The sequence below is a fragment of the Anolis sagrei genome, chromosome 2, assembly GCF_037176765.1.
Source record: "Anolis sagrei isolate rAnoSag1 chromosome 2, rAnoSag1.mat, whole genome shotgun sequence".
In the NCBI taxonomy this organism is placed as follows: Eukaryota; Metazoa; Chordata; class Lepidosauria; order Squamata; family Dactyloidae; genus Anolis; species Anolis sagrei.
Window position 1 is genome coordinate 119,380,652 of NC_090022.1, and position 22,287 is coordinate 119,402,938.

General features: G+C 42.1%; 1 protein-coding gene across 1 annotated transcript in view; it reads right to left on the reverse strand.

Moving 5' to 3' along the window:
- The window catches only part of RHBDF2 (rhomboid 5 homolog 2), an 80,189-nt gene that overhangs the window by 2,405 nt on the left and 55,497 nt on the right, over nt 1-22,287 (reverse strand). The window contains exons 2-17 of the mRNA XM_060764605.2: nt 19,657-19,812; nt 19,146-19,276; nt 17,705-17,897; nt 17,185-17,397; nt 15,765-15,893; nt 14,169-14,299; nt 12,776-13,012; nt 12,388-12,499; nt 11,672-11,746; nt 10,229-10,390; nt 9,314-9,423; nt 9,006-9,069; nt 8,697-8,791; nt 7,553-7,628; nt 6,278-6,378; nt 4,796-4,949 (exon numbers count right to left, since the gene is read on the reverse strand). Coding sequence (XP_060620588.2) covers nt 4,796-4,949; nt 6,278-6,378; nt 7,553-7,628; nt 8,697-8,791; nt 9,006-9,069; nt 9,314-9,423; nt 10,229-10,390; nt 11,672-11,746; nt 12,388-12,499; nt 12,776-13,012; nt 14,169-14,299; nt 15,765-15,893; nt 17,185-17,397; nt 17,705-17,897; nt 19,146-19,276; nt 19,657-19,788 — 2,115 coding nt within the window. The 5' untranslated portion in view covers nt 19,789-19,812. The remainder of the gene's footprint in view (nt 1-4,795; nt 4,950-6,277; nt 6,379-7,552; nt 7,629-8,696; nt 8,792-9,005; nt 9,070-9,313; nt 9,424-10,228; nt 10,391-11,671; nt 11,747-12,387; nt 12,500-12,775; nt 13,013-14,168; nt 14,300-15,764; nt 15,894-17,184; nt 17,398-17,704; nt 17,898-19,145; nt 19,277-19,656; nt 19,813-22,287) is intronic.

The following is a 22,287-nucleotide window of genomic DNA, read 5'->3' on the forward strand; positions in this document are numbered from 1 at the left end:
ACTTGAGGGATGTCGAGGACCCACTGACAGCCATTCCAGACAGACCCTATAATCCAAGATCTGGTCCCAGGTTTTCTGTTTATCCCAGATTAGCTGGTAGTGGGGATTCATATAATCCAGTTCAAAGCAAAAAAATCTGGAATCAGATCCTGTGATATAGGACCTGTCTGGAAGGACCCTGAGGTTTTTTTTCTTTTTCTTAAAGAGCACTGACAAGGGAAAGAGAAGAGGTGAAGGGGGGAGAACTGAAACAAGGCCCCAGTAAAAAGCACACACCCCCAGACCACCGTGCTGGCTGTCATCTGATTTTCCATCCATTTAGCAAAATAGCTGGGAAGGGGGGGGGGATCCTCCCTCGCCCTATAAATCTTTTTCATTCTCTGGGAGGAAGACAGTCAGTAACCAAAGGGGTCACCGAACACCAGCCATGTTTAGGGTGCATGCCCTGCTGCTGTCAGATGAAAGGTGAATGCAAAAGTGTTGTCTAGATTTAACTCATGTATACAGAGTTTCCACCTGCTTCTCTTTTCCCATCAGGACTCCTTGGGGAAAAAAACTCAATGAGAACTGGATGTATAATCAGCCCCCTTTTCCCAAACAAAACATAATGTTTTGGATTTTGGATTATTTTGGATTTCAGATAAGGGAGACTCAACCTATTGCTAGCAAATGAAAATGTTTATGGTAGAAATAAGTAGTGTTTCTCAGGGACCCCAAACTGCAAGCACCCCAAGTTGGAGGGTGCTGCTGTCTGCCAGATAAATAATCCAAACTCTCTGCCACACCACACACCACCACACCCCTTTTTGAGAATAAGCTTTGAAAACAATACAGAAAGTGCCTAATTCACAGTGGGAACAGCCGTTCCTCAAGACTTCAGCATTCAATCATTACTTCATTCATTCCAAGATGGGCCACCCACTCCTCATATGGCAAGGAAAGCAATTGCTGAAAACTCCTGTTGGAGGGAGATGTTAAAGGCCTTCCAGTGACTCAGCAGCTGCTCTGGGCTCTGCCACTCCAGCTAGTCTCCTGAGAAACTGCTGATGTGGTCTGAAGGATTAGTTGGAGTGATCTCCTTTGGAGCCTGACAGAAGCTCAGATTAGCCACCTGCCCGCTGTTGCATGAGTCAAAGGGTGCAGGGCACTTGCACGTGGAAGCAAAGAGGGCAGCTGGCATGTGTGGCCCAACAAGCAGAAACGGAGGGGTGCTTTTACTGAAGGAGGATCTTGCCTTGCATGTGCCTCAGAGAAAGGAGCAAAGAAGGTACCACTCATAGATGTAAGCCAAGAAAACTGCCTAGCATCTCATTCCCAGCACGTGTTGTACTGCAAACTTCTCAGTATGAGCTGAACATCCCTTCTCCAAAATGTTTTAAACCAAAAGTGATTGATACTTCTGGTTTCTTTTAGAAGTGTAAACACAAAAATTCATTGGACAACTTTGGATTTTGGAGTATTTCACATATGGGATGCTCAACCTGTATTTCACACTTTACGGTTCTTGTATATGAGAAGATTTGAGTGATGAGGAATCTGAGGCTTCCCTACATACACAATGATATTCTTGGCTACCATCACAGGATGAGGCTTCCTCAGTTTCCTGCCCTACTTACCCAACTTGTACAAAGCAAAAACCTCAAGCAGTCACAATTACACACATTCTGCAAAGCGTCAACTGTTTTGTCTGTTTTATTTATGAACATGGTGAATATTTCTCCCCATTTTTACTTAAGTGTCAGGATGAACTGCTGGGTACTGTACTCCCAAAGTGTTGGGCACTCTCCTGAGAGGGCTGGCATGAAGGCAAAAATAGTCTCTTCACATCATCTCTCGGAGGCATGTTTGGCTGAGCGATATACTTGCTAAAAGCTAGTCAGTGAAATCTTACATGAGAAAAAAAAATTAAGTATCAGTCATCCCAATGCTAAGTCTCAAAGCTATCATCCTTGCCTATTCTCTGATGGATGCAGAAACTGTTTTTCCCCCACAGGCACAAGGCTTAGGCAGTAAATTTGGAATGCTATGGAAATACATTAAGTATTTTGTACTGACTATATCTGTGCTGGAGCCCCTGGTGGTGCAGCGGGTTAAACCTCTGAGCTGCACCACTGAACTTGCTGACTGAAGGGTTGGTGGTTCGAATCTGGGGAGCCAGGTGAGCTCCCCCTGTTAACCCCAGCTTTTGCCAATCTAAGCAATTAAAAAAAAATACAAATGGGAGTAGATCAATAGACATTGCTCCAGCAGGAAGGTAACGGTGCTCCATGCAATCATACTGCCACATAACCTTGGAGACGTCTACAGACAATGCTGGCTCTTCGGCTTAGAAATGGAGATGAGCACCACCCCCCAGAGTCAGACATGACTAGACTTAATGTCAATGGGAAATCTTTTTATAACTATGCTGTCAGGGATGGGGATAAATGCTTGTGAGGTTTTTAGCCTTCTAGTTGACTTGGATTGATTGTAGGTACTCTGCACCTTAAGTCGAGTGAGGAGTGCCATTTGCCACTTCATTTTAGGTAACAAGATGCCTTGATGTGGTCATTACAAGTCCCATGATTAATTCTTGCAAGATGGAATTCTTCTCTTGAGAGTTCCTGACAAACATGCCCTTTTCCAAGATGCTCCATCCCACCCTGTTTCCTGCATACAAGCTGCCTATAACCCAAATGGCTGGTGCCGTTTGGGTTATATAATGACCAGCACACAAGATAATAAGTTCACCATTAGAACATGGCATTTTACTACTCCTTACAAGGAGAATCCTTTGAAGTCTAGAAGACCATCTGCTTCACAAGTAAGAACTGGCTGAAAATCTCTTGACTGCAATTTGTACATAAGAGTTATCACCTGATCTTTATAAAACCTACTCCTGGAAGAGGTGACAGCAGGTTGGATGGATAGTGATGCCCTCTTACATCTGAACGGATTTCTGGTTGCAGCCTCCTGCCCTCCAATTCCTAAGCTAAACCATGGAATATATACTCACATACACACACACCCTCCTAGACATACAAACCATTTTCAAAGTGCAGGCTCTGCATTGCTGGCTACAATCATTTCAAAATCCTGCCCCGTTCAATCTCTTGTCCTAATAAGCAAGGAAGAACACTAAATCCCTTGGAGAAGCACCTCCCAATAGCCCCCCTGCTCCAGCAGCAGCAGCAGCATTGTATGGTTCCCTCCTCCTGGCCCCTGCAGAGCCAGGGGGAAAAGGCTGGCAGTTGGCCAGTCTAGGCACTCCAGCTAATAATATCACCCACCTGCAGTCACGTTACCTTTGTTTCTCAGACTGCATCTGACACGTGCCACCAAAAGGAGAAAAGAAGGAGGTGGAAGGATAAAGCTAAGGGAAAGTGACTCCTGCATAAATCCCTACATGCTGAAAGTGCTCAACAGAAGGCCAGAGGGCCAGATGCACCTTATGGATCCCCCTTTTTAAAGCCCCAGTAGTCAGTTTACCATAGGTCCCGGTGTTTTCAGAGCAGACATCCAAAGATCAAGACATCATAGAAGTGACTCAAATGACCAGTAATTCATAGAAAATGACCATATAAGAGATCAGACAGACCCATTTGAGTCCCTTCGGGGAGATAGAGCAGAATATAAATAAAGTATATTATAAAGTATATTTTTTGGGACAAGTATAACGTGACATAGTCCTTTTGGGATCTTACTACCATACAATGCAATCAGAGACCTTATGTCTGAAAGTTTGGCAGTGCTAAATCACACAGCTCCACACACTGGCCACTGGCTCTGAGACTCAAGAACACTGACAAAACATTTATGCTAAAACTTTCTTCTTTATGTAGCAGTTTTCCATAAGCAGATAGATGGTGACATGAGAGAATATTCAAACCCGTGAGCCTCTAAACCTGTAGCCTGAAATGGCATCACCCCAAGTGTTGCATGACACTGCTGTGAACATCACAAACCTCTTAACATCACCAATTGTTTAACCTTCTTGTTCACTGATATCTCCATTCCCAAAGAGCTATTGCTGCCCTGCCCTGTTTGTGTTTTCACGTGCCCTCATTTTCAGAACCTGATACAAAGAAGGAAGATAGCCCTACTGGTTGGTTACTATTAGCAAGTGCTCTTCCCTTTAAAAAAAGTGATGACGATCCTTGCGGGGTTTTTTTTTGATGACTTGGAGAATTTTCTGCTTAGGATATTGGAATAAAGTACGTTAATGGGGTTATTAACTCAATGTGACATTTCCTCCTGGGTTGAAAAATGGTGGGCAAAATACAGCCCTGGAGACGTTTTGGGATTCTCAGGATCTGCTCAAATGCTCCCAAACCTCTGAGGACTGCCATCCTGAAAACCAGTAACACCAGGCAAGGCCTGTAAAAAAAGTCCCTTTTCTAGGTTGTTGTAGGTTTTTCAGGCTATATGGCAATGTTCTAGAAGTATTCTCTCCTGACATTTCGCCTGCATGTATGGCAAGCATCCTCAGAGGTTGTGAGGTCCTCACTACCTCTGAGGATGCTTGCCATAGATGCAGGCGAAACGTCAGGAGAGAATGCCTCTAGAACATGGCCATATAGTCCGAAAAACCTACAACAACCAAGCGATTCCAATCATAAAAGCCTTTGACAATACATTCCCTTTCCTAGGATTGCAATTTCTCAGAAAAGGCCAAAACATAGGGATATTTGGATGCAAATGCTAAATTCCAAAGGTTGTAGTCCTCTATGGTCTCCTGCAACAACAATGCAGTCTTCTGACTCATGACAGTTGGCCATTTCTGCCCTACACAGAAAAGATCTCACCACATCCTTACCTCTGCCCTGTATGGCAGGAAGATGGCACTGGCAAGATTGCCTGTGATGCCGCTGAGAACGAAAATGATGGTGATTCTAAGCCAGCCTGCTAGCTTCTCCAAATCCCTGAGCACTGTCATCTGGAAGATCACTGACACCAGACAGTGGATAACCCTATGAGGAAAAGGCAACAGAAAACACCTCAGTTTTTTCCTTTGTTTCAAAAACCACTACTTCTGATCCTCCACCCCCCCCCCCCTCTCTATTTCACACAACTGCTATGTTAAGATCAGGGAAGGGAGACTGGAGCAGGTCTGGGGGCAATTCTCTACTCCCAGAACTCTTTAAGGGCAAAAAACCCCCCTGCAAAAAATGAACACAAAACATGATGTGACAAGGGGTTCATTTGACAAATCGGTATCTTTGTTACATTAAATGGTGCAGGGGTGGCGGCGTCAGTCTATTTAAGACTTTCAGGGAAGACAATTCTCTATCAATTTGGCCACAGTCAGTAGTGTGGAGGCCAGAACCATCAATTCAGGCCAAAAACAAGGGCTCATTCACACTATACAGTAACAACATCTTTAGATATATAAACCTCACTTGCCTCGTTTCCAACAGACCTCACAACCTGAGAATGCTTGCCATAGATGGGGGTGAAATGTCAGGAGAGAATGCTTCTGAAACATGGCCGTACACCCAGAAAAACTCACAACAACTCAAAGTTCCTATTCCCCTTTAACTGCCATGGTAGCATCCTGTGGAATCCTCCTGGGATTTTAGTTTGGTCAAAAGTCCCAGACCAAGAGCACCTAGGCTGGGAATCTGAAAAGCCTCTTCTGCACCTGAACCTTCCAGAATTCCACAGGACAGAATAAGGGCAGTTAAAGTGGAATCATAGCACTACAACTGTATAGTATGAATGGCTCCTAGATTAGCTCCCTCCCTAGTTTTCTGGGTGAAGCTGAGATGCAATTATTAACACTCAGAAGAAGTCAGGCAAGAAGGAGAGATAAGCAAAGAAAGCTAGAGGCTGAATTTCTGTAACAGCCGAGAGCTTTCCAGTCAAAGTTGGAAACATTAGTAGTAGAACAAAACTAACAAAGTGTAGTGGTTAAAGCCACGATTTGAGATCTGCCAGGATTTGAGATATTGCGGCTTAGCTTTGAAGCTTGTTTGGCAAATCTCTCACCCTATCCTACTTTAAAGGGTTGTTTGTTATGAGGATAAAAATGTGCACCTTCTTGGGTGTCTTGGATCTCTATGTTATCCACTAAAAAAAGACCTCACCTCCTCCTAAAAATAAATCTAGCTCAGGCCCCAGCTTTTAAGGCAGTGGTTCACAGCCTGTGGTTCCCCAGATGTTTTGGCCTTCAACTCCCAGAAATCCCAACAGCTGGTAAACTGGCTAGGATCTCTGGGAGTTGTAGGCCAAAATACCCAAGGACCCACAGGTTGAGAACCACTTTTCTAAGGCAATATCTCCCCTCTATTTTACTTACCCAGCATGAAGAAATAAGGACAACCAGAGTCTGTAGAACTGATCGGGAATCTCTGGGTTCAGAAATGGCAAGAGGCCGCACACTTCCCCCATGCAGTGTACCTAGAAAGGCAAAGAAAGTCAGGTTGTGTGTGCTAAAAGAGAGGAAGAGAACCAGTGGTATAGTGGCAGAGCACTGAATTGAGAATTAGGGGATTCAGATCCTTGGGAGATCCAAATCCATGAAACTCACTGGGTGTCTTTGCCCTTGACACACCCCCCCCTCTCTCTCTGTCTTTCTCTCTCCCTGTGCTACCTCACAGGTTTGTTGTTGAGGTTTCAGTGGAAGACAAGGAAATTCATACATCTCATCTTTAGCTCATTAGACAAAACATAACAAAGTGTGTAGACAAACAGAAACTAGAAGAAGGGAAACCCACAAATCATTTCTGCTCTAGTGCAACTGAAACTGGCTGCCCTGCTAGATTCACGCATTTTGTTTGTTCAAAAGTCTACCTCTGACAGTAGGAGGCAAATATCCCCTTCTAACTCTGGACTTGTAGCCATATGAACAGCCACTCTTTTTCGCTTTCATTCTAAATGTTTTGTTTTCATTATAAATGGTTTAGAATGAAGTATTGGGAGGAAAAGAAAAAGAAGTATTTTAAAACAGGGATTCCACAGAATAAGAGAAGGATGCAGCAATTTCTTTGTTGGCTGTGTATCTAAACATACAAAATAAACGAAGCTGCATAGACAACTTAGTCTTTCTAGAACACTAATGTAGATAGGCTGGCAACAATCTGTGTTTTCAGATAACTGCCCGCCTTAGTCCAAGGATCTTTTAAGATTTTCAACATATCTGTTCAACTCTACTATCTTAGCCCTGAAGCTAATTTCCCAGACCGGCCTAATGAAGTGTTCCAGTTCTAGGCGTAGACCTGCTACAGTCTCTCTTCCCTACTCTTAACATAGCAGGTGTGTGAAACAGAAGTGTTCCTAATAGACTTAGGAGGGTTTTTTTTTTTTTTTTTTTGCTTTTGTTGCTGCTCAGAGAACTGAGCAATATTTCCTTTTTAAAGGAAGGGAGCAGGATAAGAGGTACAGAGTCCCTAGTAGCTCCCCAAGAATACAAGGTGCTGATACCAGTCCTGCTCTTATACCCGTGATTGTGATTGTGCAAAGAGGAAGCTGAGAGAGATTTCCACTTTCTTAAAGATCCCACTTCCCCAAATATTTTCACCTATGAACCAAACATTGAAATTTTCCCACATACATGCCCAAGGGTCAAACTTACCTGTGAACAGAGAGTTGCTTCTTCATGAAAGTAGCCATGCATGAATTCACAGTACTCCCGAGTAGTGATCTCACAGCTAGTAGAGAGGGGACAAATAAATGTAGTCAAATTGGTTGAACATCCCTTCTTTCATCTACATACAACAACCTTGTGGCACCTAAAAAAACTAATGTATGGGACGAAAGTTTATGGACTGCAGAATGCTAAACCAGTGAAAGGGCGCTGTCATCCATAAATGCTTAGGCCATAATATGTTTAAAATAGTCAAGAAGACACTTTGCTGCTATCAGAGTTCTCCCTTTTAAGACTGTGGAATGACCTGACAGAAAGGATCTGACAGCTAAATCAGCTGTTGGAACTTAAGATGTAACCAAAGACTTATCTCTTCTAGCAGGCCTACCCAATCAATATTAAATTGTGAAGTGTTTTAACTATGTTCTACCTCATCTCGAGCTGCAAGGAGAAGTGGGTAAAAATGCATTACTACTATTATTATTTAACTGTCAGGAGCCCCCGGTAGCACAGTGGATTAAACCCTTGTGCTGACAGGACTGAAGAACGACAGGTTGGAGTTCAAATCCAGGGAGAGCGTGGATGAGCTCTCTCTGTCAGCTCCGGTTCCCATGCGGGGACAGGAGAGAAGCCTCCCAAAAGATGGTAAAACATCAAAACATCTAGGCATTCCCTGGGCAATGTCCTTGCAGATGGCCAATTCTCTCACACCAGAAGTGACTTGCAGTTTCTCAAGTTGCTCATGACATGAAAAAAAAATTAGCTTTCTATCCTTCGCAAAGTCTACAGTATTAACAAGTCCTGTAACATTAAAATAGTTTATGTACAACCAAGAAGTTGAAAGGAACCCTCAAACATCAAATTCAAATGAATTATATCATTCACAAGTACACAGAAGCAAACAAATTCCAATCTCCATTAAATTCATTGAATTAGCACACAAACAGGAATATCTTATCTGGAGGTAAGCCCTGCCAAGGAAACTGACATAAGTCAAGCAAGAGAATATAGCTTTTTGAATAAGGCAGGCAATAAAATAGTACCTTGGTTTCCTAACTAGGGAAAGCAGGAAGACTTCCAGATGGTAATTGCAATACAATGTGTGGGCAGCTTTGAGATCACAAGTATTTACCTGCCTTTGGTTCCAAGACAGCAAGGTCTTCCTTTAATGTCACAGTCCATATGCAAGAAGCCAGTGTGATTATTTTTGGCCTGATAGGTACAGATCTGAAATTAAAACAGGTGGAAAATTACAAAAAGAGAAAGACTCATCCACAACTCATCAACACGATTTTGCTGAAAACCATAGCATATGGGACTGAAAACAAACAGGAAGGAAGGAAGGAAGGAAGGAAGGGAGGGAGGGAGGGGGGAGGGAGGGAGGGGGGAGGGAGGGAGGGAGGGAGGAAAGGCAGGCAGGCAGGCAAGCAAGCATCTTTACCGGCCACCTGGTGATGTCATCTGGCCAGATGTGAGGTCGATTTGAAGCTGGCTCCTCACAAGTCCTGTGGGAAAATAGGCAGCAATGAGAAATGAAAACATAAATCCTCCTTCTCATCTTCTTGCTCTTTCACTCACTCTCTCCCATAACCACATAGTGCTCCCAGATCTGTTATAGGTCTACCATTCCACGCCTCTCATTTCGTTTTACTTACACATAATGCAAATAGCCCCTTGGTGGAGGAAGAGCTACTTCTCCTCACATATAATATACACACAAAATATACACACAAGCATATATAGAGATACCTGGGATCTTGAGAACAAACTGCTCCTGAAGACCTCTTCAGACTGGAATTACTGGGATCAACAGCTGGCGGATTATGATCTGGCCACTTCACAAAAGTGGCCAATGTTTCCTATGAGGAAAATGACGTTTTGAACATACTTTCATCATGATATTCAGTTATGTAGCAAATATATAATATAATATACTCGTATATGTCAAATATTAGCATTTCTGTATGACAGACTTTTTTAAAACAGAGAGAACAGAATCACACTAGCAATCTGATTTTAGAAAATATTTATTTTGCAGAGAAAGTTATTTTTATAGCCTAGGTCATCACTGAAAATGTGTTAGGCTGTTTTGGTTTATCAGTTTCTGGTTGGGGAGAGATGAAGTGAAATAAAATAATTCTTTTTAAAGATTTTTAGAAAAATTTAGAGAGATTTCTGGAAGCCAAGTATTCAACTAACACAGAAGGATTTGCACAACAGCCACCTCCTTCCTTCGCGTACCCTAGACTGGCAACTGTTCACTAGAAGAAATACATTTCGACTGGATCTCAAAATGTTCTTCATACATCCCTATGTCTTCTCATCCAGAAAACTGTGGCTGAGATGTTTTGCTGCCTGAGACAGGTAGCAAAATACACAAAATAGTAAGTCCAACATTCAAGATAAAGTTCCTAAAACAAACACTTCATCTCTTCAAGTATCTCTCCCCTTCTAAGGCAGCAAAACTGTAATAACTAGTTAAATAATAATGAAAAATCTGCTGTCCTTTCCAAACACCCTCAATTTGCAAGCCTGGGACAGCCACCTTCCTCTGCAATGGTAAGGACAGCCCTGTCATTGCCCCATAAAATTATTCCCCCAAAGCTTTGTTTCCCGGCACCGCATCTGCATTCAAATGAATTCAGTTATCACTACTGTGCTTACTGAGCAATCCTCTCGCAGTGTCTGAACACATCCTGAATTATCATTTTGGACACAGCAGCCTGAATTTCGTTCTTTGTCTCTCTCTTTTTGGATCAGCTTCTCAATCTGTTGGTCCTTCCGGATGCAAGGGGAGAACTTGGCCCCTAGGTGGATCAGGTCCAGCTGGAATGCAAAATCGTGGTGGAAAAATGGTCAAATGGGGGAGAGGGAATCTCCATACAATTTCTTTCTCCCCAGTTCCCCCTTGCCATTATGGTAAGTGATAAATGCTGCTGAGGAGACTGCAAAATCAACAACAGTTGACTCCTAGATTACTGTGTATCTTCCATACAAGTGAGAGAAGGGAATATGTGATTAATTAGTCCCTTCTGCTCCCACTTCTGAGCCATCTGCATGGGATGAAAATGAATAAAGATGTGCACTTTTTGGGTGATTGGGCTTATTAACAAAAGACCCTCCTCAGAAATGTACAGCAGAGAAACTTATCAGCAACAGCGTGGCTCAGTACCAGTAGCCCAAAATGATAAAAAGAACAAAAACACACAGACCAATGTTATCTCTTCTATAGGTGGCTTTTCTTTGTAGTAAAATAATATGGTTAAACTATTTACAATAACTAGGTATCCATAACACAAATAAACAAATATATAGTAGCTTTACACACAGCAGTTTCTCACTGGAGCTTTCTCACACAAGGCTTCTCTCATACAGAAGTTTACCTCGGGCTCCTCAGGACGTCACTAGCTTTGGCCCACTGACTCTTAACAGGCTTTGGCCTATTAACTCTTTCAGTGCTTGACTCACATTTTTGTAATTAAAAATACCTAGTTAATTTTTTATATTTCTGACACATTTTGTCCCCATCTCAGAAAAATCTACATCTTGCCTTCAAAAGTAGCCTAAGTTATAATTCCCAAATTATTCATTCATCTTCTTGCTACTTCTGATGGAGTATTTTAAGCCCTTGTGCTAGCAATCAGATCCCCCTCTTTCTACAATGTTTCTTGGCTAAGAACAATGGGATATCTTGGTGTAGCAATTCCAGCTTAAATGTCTTGATGCAGCAGTTGCAGCTTAAATACACACTTATGGGGACTTTTTCTCATTTTGTTGATGAATGCATCAGGAGCTGTACTGAATCCCCGTCCCCCACTGCACAATGGTCTTCTACACTGAGAGTTATTTTGGATTCCTCCATACTTTAAACATTTTGTTCCAGACAATAACATTTGCCTGAGAAAATGGATGGTTAAAGGTCAGATTTTATTTCAGCAGTCACACTCGGTAGGTTTTTACAAAGCACAGAAGGTCAAGGGTCAGACTTCACAACCTGCTGACACAAAAAGTAACTTTTGGAGCACTGCACACATTAATTTTTCTGTCAGTTTAAGAAGCTCTGCCTCCAAAGGAACAATGCAGCTGAGAAGAAAATGCAGCCTTTACCGAGCTTGGGCCAATCCAAAAGTTCTCCTGCTGGATATATTTCACACTCTCATATACACCTTTGTTTCGCAGAACCTGCCAGGTAATGGAAAAATGGCCATGTCAATGACAAATGTGTTTAGTAGAAAATTCAGATCAGGTCCCTCCTTGTCCTGCTGCCATCCCACTACAAAGAGTTAATGCAAGATCAGAGAATGAATGTAACCATAATCTGATTTATCTAGCCAATTACTTCAAATAACCTTTGTTTGGGACCTGATTCATTTTCAGGTACAAGTCAATTTCCTCTTTATTCTAAACTTTCAAATCCAAACCAGCTTAACTCCATCATAACAAAGAAAACACCCCCATTGTGCTTAGGCCATTAAAAGGCATCCTGCTCCCAGAACCACACAAAGTCTGATGTTCACCTAGTGAAAACAGTGCACTCTCAATGATGCATTGTCATTATTGACAATCACCTTAAGAGAAATTTGGGAAACCTATCCAATTTGGATTTTATAGGGTACTTTAAGACAAATATTGTTTAAGTGAGTATTTCAGGAAAGTTCACTTTTTCTCCCAATGCTGTTACAATAGATTTGTTTATATATGCATTTCACTGTATCATATGGTTTGGTATTTTCAAATTGCTGCCAGCTACTATGACACCCACAGATGATTGTCTCAAGAGAATATATATGATACCAGGAGAACCAAGACATAATTAGACTCACTAATGCTGTTGTCAGGTGTTGGGCAAAGCCAATTGGAGCAATCCCATAAGTGCAAATGATGAGAAGAGTGATAATAATGTGGACAAAGGTGATCCAGTAGGTGAAGTAGGGTCTAATAAAGGAGAAAGAGCACAGAAAAAATGGTTATGCTCCAAAATTATGCCAGAAAAGATTATGTTCATGATCAGGACTCGGTTAGGTAGGCACTGATGGAAAACAAACTATGTCCAATGCATGCAAAAATTACTGCTGATCCACTGTGTATCTAATGCATACACTTGAAAGAATGTCCAGCAATCGAGATCCAAGAGGCTTCCTACATAACTGCCCAAGGAAGCTAAAGGCAGCCTGCCCGACTGCCCATGCTAACAAGTGCTGTGTCTCCTACCGGTGGTTATCCGTGAGCTCCAGCTGGGAGCGCACCACGCTACTGATGCTTCGGCGATACGTCCTGTTCAGCCACTTGCCCACCACTCCCAGCCCATAATATCGCTTCTTGCGGTCAAAGGCAAAGTGCTTCACTTGAGAGGCGATCCGAGTGCCTCTCTTGGAAACAGTAGCTGATGATGGCTGCCCTTTAGCAGAAGCAGCAGCAGCAGCAGCAGCAGCAGCTCCTCCTGCACGCCTGCAAAAAGAAGAAAATATTCTTTGACACAAAGAAGAAAAGTTACCTGGATCCATGCCCACAAAACTAGAATTCCACCTGGATGATCACTGTAATATAGGGAATTGCTCCTGGAGACAAATGAGTCAAGGACTTCTACTTCTACAACCTCATAAAAACAAATATTAGCTTCCCTCACAATTAGTTTGCATTTTAATTCAATTGCCATGGCTTGAGGCAACAAAAGGTAGAATTTCCGTTTGCTTCCCCTCGGCAGTTTTTCTCCCTGCTTCAGGACTTCGGGCCTGCTCATTTGTTACTTTCTGTCTGTACACAAGACAGACAGAAGTATCTATTTGAATGCTGTTGTCTCTCAAATATCCAGCATGCAGACTTTGCACAACTCATTCTTCTTGCTACTTTCTTTCCACAACACATAAAGATTCCACAACTCTTGACAAGTTGTGATTTCTTCAGAGCTTCCATTCCCTGTTTCTTTTAGGTACTGTTCCAACCTTTTTCTCTGTGCTTGGAAAGTATTTCTTCAGAGCACAGTTAATCCATACTCACCCAACAGTATACATAGAACATGTAGCACTTATGCAGCCTTTGCTTTCTAGCTGACAGAGTCTGCACCAACTTCATAGTCTTGCAGGAAAACTGCTATTCATATTTGTAATAGGGATTGTTACCCCACCCTTAAAGCGCTTCTTGGAATGACAGAAGATACAAAGGTTTTAAAAACTGCAATAAAGGCATCTAAAAGAGCCTGGAAGGAAAAATACCAATAAAGGGAATATGGGTATCTAAAAATAGCCTAAAAGCAGAAATAGCACGGAAAGAAAAAATCTGAAATAAATGTTAAAATCCTATGATTTTTTTTAAAAAAGTAACATTATTTGTACATTACTGAAATGATAAAGTAGGTGTCAGGTAAAAGCAATCTTAAATCTGGCTGGCTGGGGATTAAAATCTATGGAAGCTGCTTTCTTTTGCAGCCCCCCATAAATCCAGGGGCCAAGTGGCAAGTGAGTGAGGGAAAGGAGGGGTCACTCTCAGCTTTTTTTCCCTGTAATGTTGGTGGAGATAGCACAGACATGGCGAAAGACTAAGCAAGCTTCGAGAAAAACATCTGTGAAGATCTCGGCACTGCATTAAACTAGAGTCCAAGACTCACTGAAGAGGATGCTCAGCTTCAGGAGACTTGCCATCCTCTGGCTGAGGAAGTCCTCGAAAACAAGTGGCAGAGAGGGGAGGAGATTCAAATACATCATCTGGCATGGAGCACATCTCATCATGTGCATCAACCTAGGAAGAAGACGGAAAAGAGATACTGTTTAAGGTGATCTTGCTTACATAAAATAGTTACAGTTTTGCTAAATGGCTAATATGACTGCTTTATCTAGCCATAAGATGGCCACCATTATTTTATAGCTATACATACAGTAGACATGCTCTATGACTGTGCTTGGCAGATTATACAGCAAAAAGAAATTTATGGACTAAAATTACTATTTAATAGCATGCACTGTGGGAGTCCCCAGTGGTGCAGTGGGTTAAACTGAAGAGCTGTAGAACTTGCTGACCAAAAGGTTGGTAGTTCAAACCCGGGAGTGGGATGAGTTCCCACTGTTAGCTCCAGCTTCTGTCAACCTAGCAGATGGAAAAATATGCAAATGTGAGGAGACCAATAGGTAATGCTCCAGCGGGAAGGTAATGGCGCTCCATGCAGTCATGCTGGCCACATGACCTTGGAGACATCTATGGACAACTCTGGCTCTTTGTCTTAGAAATGGAGATGAGCACCACCCCCCAGAATCAGACACAATTAGACTTAATGTCAAGGGGAAACCTTTACCTTTACTTAGCATATAATGTGTGGAACAGAAAACTGTATAACTTAACAGACAAGATACTGATATAATTGTGAGAGGGAAACAATCAGCACTACAGCAAAAATAGCTTTGTGGTTCTTTTAGCCTTTAAAAAAATGTAATTTTAGTATTTTGATGCAATAAACATCACAGATATAATCAAACAAGGAGTTTAATCTGGGATATTTGGGCCAATGGCAGTAAAGGGGTAATAATTCTATCATTAGGAACTGGGATGAGCTGGTTGCCATAATAGCCTTTTGGTAGTTAGGCTTGCTAAGACAATAGGTTTACCAAGCCTAATTGTATCTTTTGTGTGCGCGTGCCATACTATAGATTTCGTTATTTTTATCCATCACCATTTAATTTCAGCAATGGCATTAAAAAAGAAAAACAAAGCCAACCCCAAGCTGCCTTTTCCCCATACCTTCTGCTACCTGATCTATTTCAACTGAAGATGCTGGAGATTGAATCTGACACCCCCTGCCCTGTTGCTGCTCATATTTGGCAGTGGCAGCAAAAACAACTTGCAGTGCCTCAAAACACTGTTTACAAGGTGATTAGTGCTCCCAGAAAAGCCTAATCAGCTTGTAAGCAAGACACACGTGAATTTCCTTTTCTAACTTGAGCATACAGCCATGAGAGAAAAGCTACAATTTCCCTGTGAGATAAAAAGTATCTGGGGAGTGCGCTCCTTGTTTACAATGTCATTAGCACTTCTGTGGGGTTTTCTAGAATACAAATATTTTTGTAAATAAAGTGTATACTCCCCATCCACTTTATTTTTGGGCAAGTAATTGAGTTATTTGTCCTGTTGGTGGCATGACAACAGTGGGAGGAACAAAGCTATGGGCACATATCAAGGAAATGGTGTAAGAAGGTCATGAAATCATGCTTGCCTTACTGAAGAAGGAGGAATCAAATGTTTCTATGCCATCCACCACATCATCATCCATGAAGCTGGGATAAACAAAGCTTCGTTTGTTGAACCTCCGTTTTGGTGCTGATGGCTCCAGAACTGAACGTCCCTTTGGTAAAAAAAAATAATTCAGAAGAGTGAACAGTGAAAATCAAATAACTACAGTATATTCTGGCGTATAAGACTACTTTTTTAACCCAAGAAAATCTTCTCAAAAGTCAGGGGTCGTCTTATACACGGGTGTAGTCTTATGCATGGGAGTCGTCTTAACTCTATATTTTAACTGGAAAAGTTGGGGGTCGTCTTATACGCCCAGTCGTCTTATATGCCGGAATATACGGTACATTAAGTTTAGATATTCTGCAGTCTTCTACAACAGTAACCTTGATCTCAAATTATGGTGCATTTTTGCTCCTAGAAGGTTAAGCTGCCACCAAAAAGGTATTATAGGAAATGGAAATAGAAGACTCTGGAAAAATAAAGATTCCCTATCCTTGCTGTTTTGTAGAGATTGACAACTCTGGGAGGCCGGGGAGCACATCAGCCTTTCATGAACTTTGAGATTTCTAACTGTTCTCCTGCAAGAAAAGCTTTTACCTTCAGTCCCTCTAGGGCACAACATGTGGCCCTCCAGGTGTTTTGGACTTCGGCTCCCAGAATTCCTGACCACTGAACAAGCTAGCTAGGGCTTCTGGGAATCAGAGTTCAAAACACCTGGATGACCACAGGTTGTGCAGGCCTGCTCTAGGGCAATGTTTCTCAGAAACTGCTCCTCCAGGTGTTTTGGACTTCAGCCCCCAGAAATCACAGGCAGCTTATCAACAGTTAGGAATTGTGAGATCCGAAGTCCAAAACACCTGGAGGAGTACAGTTTGAGGAGATATAAGGACAAATTGCCAAAACGATTTTGCCCCACAACCCACATAACTTCAATCCCTTCTGCAAAAACAAATCTGGGGGGGGGGGGGGGGCAATTGAAAATGGGCTCAGGCTTGACATCACTCCCCACTGGTAAAATAGGAGCAGGGTGGGAGAATGGCCAGTTAAACAGATATTGATTCTGAATATCAGGTGGGTGGTCTTGACTGCTCCCCAAGCTAACTGTTCTTGGTTTCCCAGCCATGCTTCTTTTATGCCAGACAACAGAGCCACCTGGTGGCTCTACTCTTGCCTTTTTGGTTGGCAGCTCATTAGATGTTTCTTCCTACTTATTATATTTCCATTTTTTTAAAAAAAAAAAACATACACAACAAAACAGGGCAAATGTAAACAGGGCAAATGTCTTCCCTGTTTACGAACAAAAGAAGTGGCATGGAACAGCACCTTCTGAACCTGAAAAACAAAGTGAAAATGTTGGAGCTGAAGAGGAGAGCTTAATACAAAAGAAAAGAAAAACTCACTCTGATAATGGCTGCAGCTGCCTTGAAGCTCATATGGGCCACTGATTCCCGCTTCCTGCGTGGAAGGCGGGTGTAGCCGGACCGAACACTGCCCAAGGATGTCAAAGAGATGTCTCCAGGAGTTAGAGGGGGCAGAACAGGATGTGGAGTGCGGGGTCGATCCACTTCGTCTGGATGCCGGAAGGGCCGGCCTCGGGCCAAAGGGTCCACGATCTGAAAGACCAAAGTTACTGAGTCACAAAGATTACAAAGGCTATAATGAGTTTCATTTCTAACCTATATTTCCTTCATTGAATTTAAGCAGGGAACTTTAACCATACAGCAGCCTTCTATGGTAGGTTAGGATAGGCTAATCAACTTTACCATCACAATTTTTTGTCTGAAAATGATCCAAAACATATTAAAATCACCTGCTGCTCTGTCTCCTTCCTGACACTATGACTTTTCAAGCAGCTGAAAAATTGCCTCCAAATAAGCTCAGAGAGTAACCAGAAGTAATATGATGGCACAGTGGGCCTACCTTGGGCATCTTCTGGGGCTTTGGGGACTCTGTGCCTTGAAAGGAAGGGACTTCTTGGCTGGGCAGCTCCATTTCCCGATAGGCTGCTTTGAGTTTTCCGTACCGTAGGCTGCAGTGCTGCAAGCTCTTGCGCTGCCAGAGCTGCCGTTTTCCATCCCAGTCGCTGCTAACTCCAAACCACTGGGCCGCCCCTCTAGGTGTAAGGAAAGAGAAGATAAACAAGCTCCACATGGGATTCTTAGCCAGATAGACCAGATGTAGCTGCTCTCAGGGCTACATCTGCTCTATCAAGACCTTTTTGCCACAAAACGTCCCCAGCTTTGCCTCCCAGAATGATGGAGCAATACTTGTGAGTATATTTCCACATATGAGCTGCCTCATACGTGGAAATACACTCACTCCCGCTCCTATTTATTTAATATTGACTTTTCTCTCTAGATCAAATCTACAGTGGCTCACAAACAAACTATATCAAAATATAATTAAAAAGCAATTATATCAAAAAGTTTTTAAAAACACAATTAAAGGTGTTCTATTAAAACATTAGTTTAAAACAATTTCAAAACATTAAAAAATAGAATAAAATTACAGCATCCTCATTAACTGCAGCTCTCAGTGAATAGCCAACTGCCAGTCTATATAAAAAGGTCTTTCCCTGACAGCGAAAGGAGAACAGAGAGTTTCACTGCACATTGCTCTTATTTATTATATTCCCTTTTTGTGGCTGTTTTAGTATGGTTCTTACTTATTCTAGGAGTGTTATAACAGACATAATGCAAACAGAATAATATGAAAGAAAGCCAAACAAACTTGGTGCAGAGGTAACACTCTACTCCCCCACAAAAACTTCCATGTAAACATGTTGCCTCAGCAATGTGGCTTTTTCACCATCTTCATGTAATAGAAACTATGCCTGGTCTCACTGTGAAGACACTCATAATTCATACATATGGTGGAGGGAAACAGTTATCACAAACATAACATGCACTTCCAGTTGATCTGTTTCCACTCAGTAGAGGCTAGTGACTTGTGGGGTCTATGGGCCAGTGAATCTACTCAGTGCTTTAGTCCACACTTTTAAGAAGCTATTCAAAGCCCTGTCCCAAAAATTGATCCAGAATCCCTATGGTGATCCTTAAAAGTTCTGACTGACCTACAAACAGATTCACACCCCACAATAACAAATAACTGATGCTCTTAATTTTTCTTGTGAAGCATCACCATCTCTTCTGAGTTGAAAAGCAAAGGCAAATTCTGTTGCCAAGATAATTATGAAAAACACTGAGGTCTATCTGTTATGAAGAAGGGCTATTTTTAAACCACGTGAGTGTATAAATTCTTATTCATCTTAGTCCCAAGCTTCAGAAACACACAATGGCAAGTCCTTTAAGCATCTTCTAAGGATTAAGGCATGTACACACAATCCTGAAGGTCTACTTACTTGCGAATACTTTGGGACAGTGACGTTTGCCGGTGCAACCCAGGATGTTTTTCAAAATGACTATCTTGTCTTTTCATCCTAGACTCTTGAAGGCTTACACTTTTTTGTAAAGGTGGATTCTTCTTCAAAAGCTACAAGATAGAAAAAAGACATGATCCCCAACATCATGACCTCAGTTATCCTAATGTCTTCTCCTGTTACCAAACATCCTTCCTCAAAAAGGAACTGTGTTCCTGGGAGAAAAGACCAGAAGAATTTTCTCCAGTCCATGGCTAGACAGACTTGGAGAGCAGCGTATTTCTAACAGTGTATGTTTGCGTATGTTACATCTGATGCAATTGTGTAATGTGAAAATCCTCTGTGTTGAGAGATCACAAGCAGAGCACAGAGGAAAGCACAGACTTAAGACATATGATACTTAAGAGCCACCTACAGACATTCTACCACATAACAAGTAACCAGAGAAATAGAAACGCTAACTGGTACTTGTGGAGAAAGTATTCATCCATACCACTGTTTGGCTATTTTCATCCTCCACCTCCACAGGAGGAATCGTGATGGAGAGATTGGGAGGCTTCTTGCTCTGGAGACGACTGCTGCTAGTGCTAGAGCGGCTGCTTCCATTCTTGTCACTGTCGGCCATCTTGAACAGGATAATTCAGTTAGCCTGGAAAAAGAAAAAAAAAACTACCATTAGAACTGTATATCTCAGAGAGCAAGTCCTCCAAATTAATCAGGTGAATGAATATTAAGCTCATCTCAAGGAAATGCACCATAACACTTCCAAAGGAGCATCCATTCTACATGAGAGCCAGTGTGGTGCACTGGTTTGAAAGCTGGACCAGGGTTCTGGAGACCAAGGTTCAAATCCCCATTCATCCATGAAGACCCACTAGGTGACCTTGAACACACACTCTCCGTCTTCGGAGGAAGGCAAACATAATCCCATGTAAGGGTCTCTATAAGTAGGAAATTATTTGAAGGCAGATGACAAGTCATTCTACTCTGATATACCAAAAACAAGCAAATGACTCCTTCAAGACTCACACATATTTATTATAACAGGCATGTTAGTAACTAGTCTTTAGAAGTGGCCTGCTGTTTCTGAAAGTTCATGCAATGACACATGCTATCTTTGTGAAGCCACAGGACTTGTTGACAATGTCGACTTCACTGACTGGTTTCACACTCTAAGTTGCATACAGAACACCATTGAGTAAGACGAAAGCTTCTCTATGGTCAGAGAAACCCGTTCTACATCAAAGACTGAGAAACTTAGACATGGATGAGACAGCTGGGTTGGAGGTTCCATCTCTTCTTTTGTTCAATGTTCACTGTTGCCTAAATTGCTGGTGTCAAGACTTGACTGCTTGAATGGACCTTTTGAGTTTACTTCCAATAATAAAACCAAACCCAACAAATATGACAGGCAAATGTGTTGGATATAGGATTACAGTTAGCAGGCACATTGTTTCTACAACAGGATGTAAGACCAAACCATCTGACATAAGGTCTTCATTTTGAAGACACAATTCCTGCTATGATGGGATGTAAGTATTGCCTCATCTTATCAGATGAGACTTTTGAACAACACACATCTGACAATTCTGCATGAAGCACTGAATGGTGTGTGTGTATCTGTGAGTTTTCAAGGTGCCGATATATTCAGTCCTTTAAAAAAATGAATAAAAAGAAAAAAACCAAGTTTTATAACAAATACATGCTTGAATGTGGACAATGTCTACTGAAACCGTTGAGGTAAGAGAAGCAGTACTTCTAGGGGTTGGATCATGCAAAGCGTTAAACCTTTGTGCTGGCAGGACTAAAGACCGACAGGTTAGAGGTTTGAAGCTGGGGAGAGCACAGATGAGCTCCCTCTGTCTGCTCCAGCTCCCCATGTGGGGACATGAGAGAAGCCCCCCACAAGGATGATAAAAAAATCAAACATCTGGGCTTCCCCTGGGCAACGTCCATGCATATGGACAATTCTCTCAAGCTAGAAAAGACTTGCAGTTTCTCAAGTCACTTCTGACACAAAAAAGGGGGGTGGGGTGGGTTGTGTTGTGTTTTTTTAGTACTTTTTGTAGCCCACTGCTCCCCATCCATGAACAATCCTGCATATGGAACAGGAGGTATGAATTTGCTCAGTGACATATATATATGGAGGTGAGGTGTGGAGATGAGCTTCCGTGGTTCCTTCTTCTCACTGAAGCTCCCCCCTCCACCTTGCTTTCAAGAGTTGGGGTACCCTTCTAGAATAGCATAAGGGTGTGATAATTGTGCTGCAGAGAAGGAGATGCAGCATAGGCCACTTCTTGCTTCCTTCGCTGAATCTCAATTCCTTTCATCAGTAAAAGGAACCCTTCAATCAATGGCTCATGCATCCTGTATCCAATCTATACTTGAAAAGGCAAGAGGCAAACCCTTTTTCTTTGGTCCCGGTATGAAAGTTCAATATACAGCCATGTTTCAAACATTCATTTCATGATCATAAAAGTGAGAAAGTAATTTATAACTCAGAGTAGAGCGGGAATCCTTTCTGAAACTACTGTAAGGTGAATGTAGTGAATATTCTTATCATCACCAAGCTATAGAATGGTAATGGGGTGGTCATTAAATGTGAATGAATCCTAAATAGAAAAGTGTTGCTACATACAAATTTTGTTTCCCTAAAGTGAAGGAAAAGCCCTCTAAATAACACATAAAACACACAAACAGGGCACAAAACCATGACAGCGATGGTGGCAGGGTGGATTTGTCTTTAAGTGTCCCTCAATATAAACCCCTAAAATGCCCAGTAGAAGAATCCCTGAATCTATTTTCCTTTCCCACAAGTCTACACTCATTCCCGAACATAAGCTCTTCCCAATCATCCAAAAGCCAATTTACTCAAGCGCCTTCTTCAATTATCCCAGCTTATTCAGGCTGGCCAATGATTTCATTCTTTTCAAGTGCAAGAGGAAATCACCAGAGTGCTAGAGTTTACATGAAGATGGGTATGCCCGCAGGAAAAGGAGGCTAGAAAGACACTTGGGTGGATTAGCTTTGGAGAGTGGGTCAGTTGGGGTTTACAAGACAGCTCTTACGTAGCCTCACCCACTCTGCAACTAGAGTTATTTAGGTTAGTCTGTCTAAGAGCCCT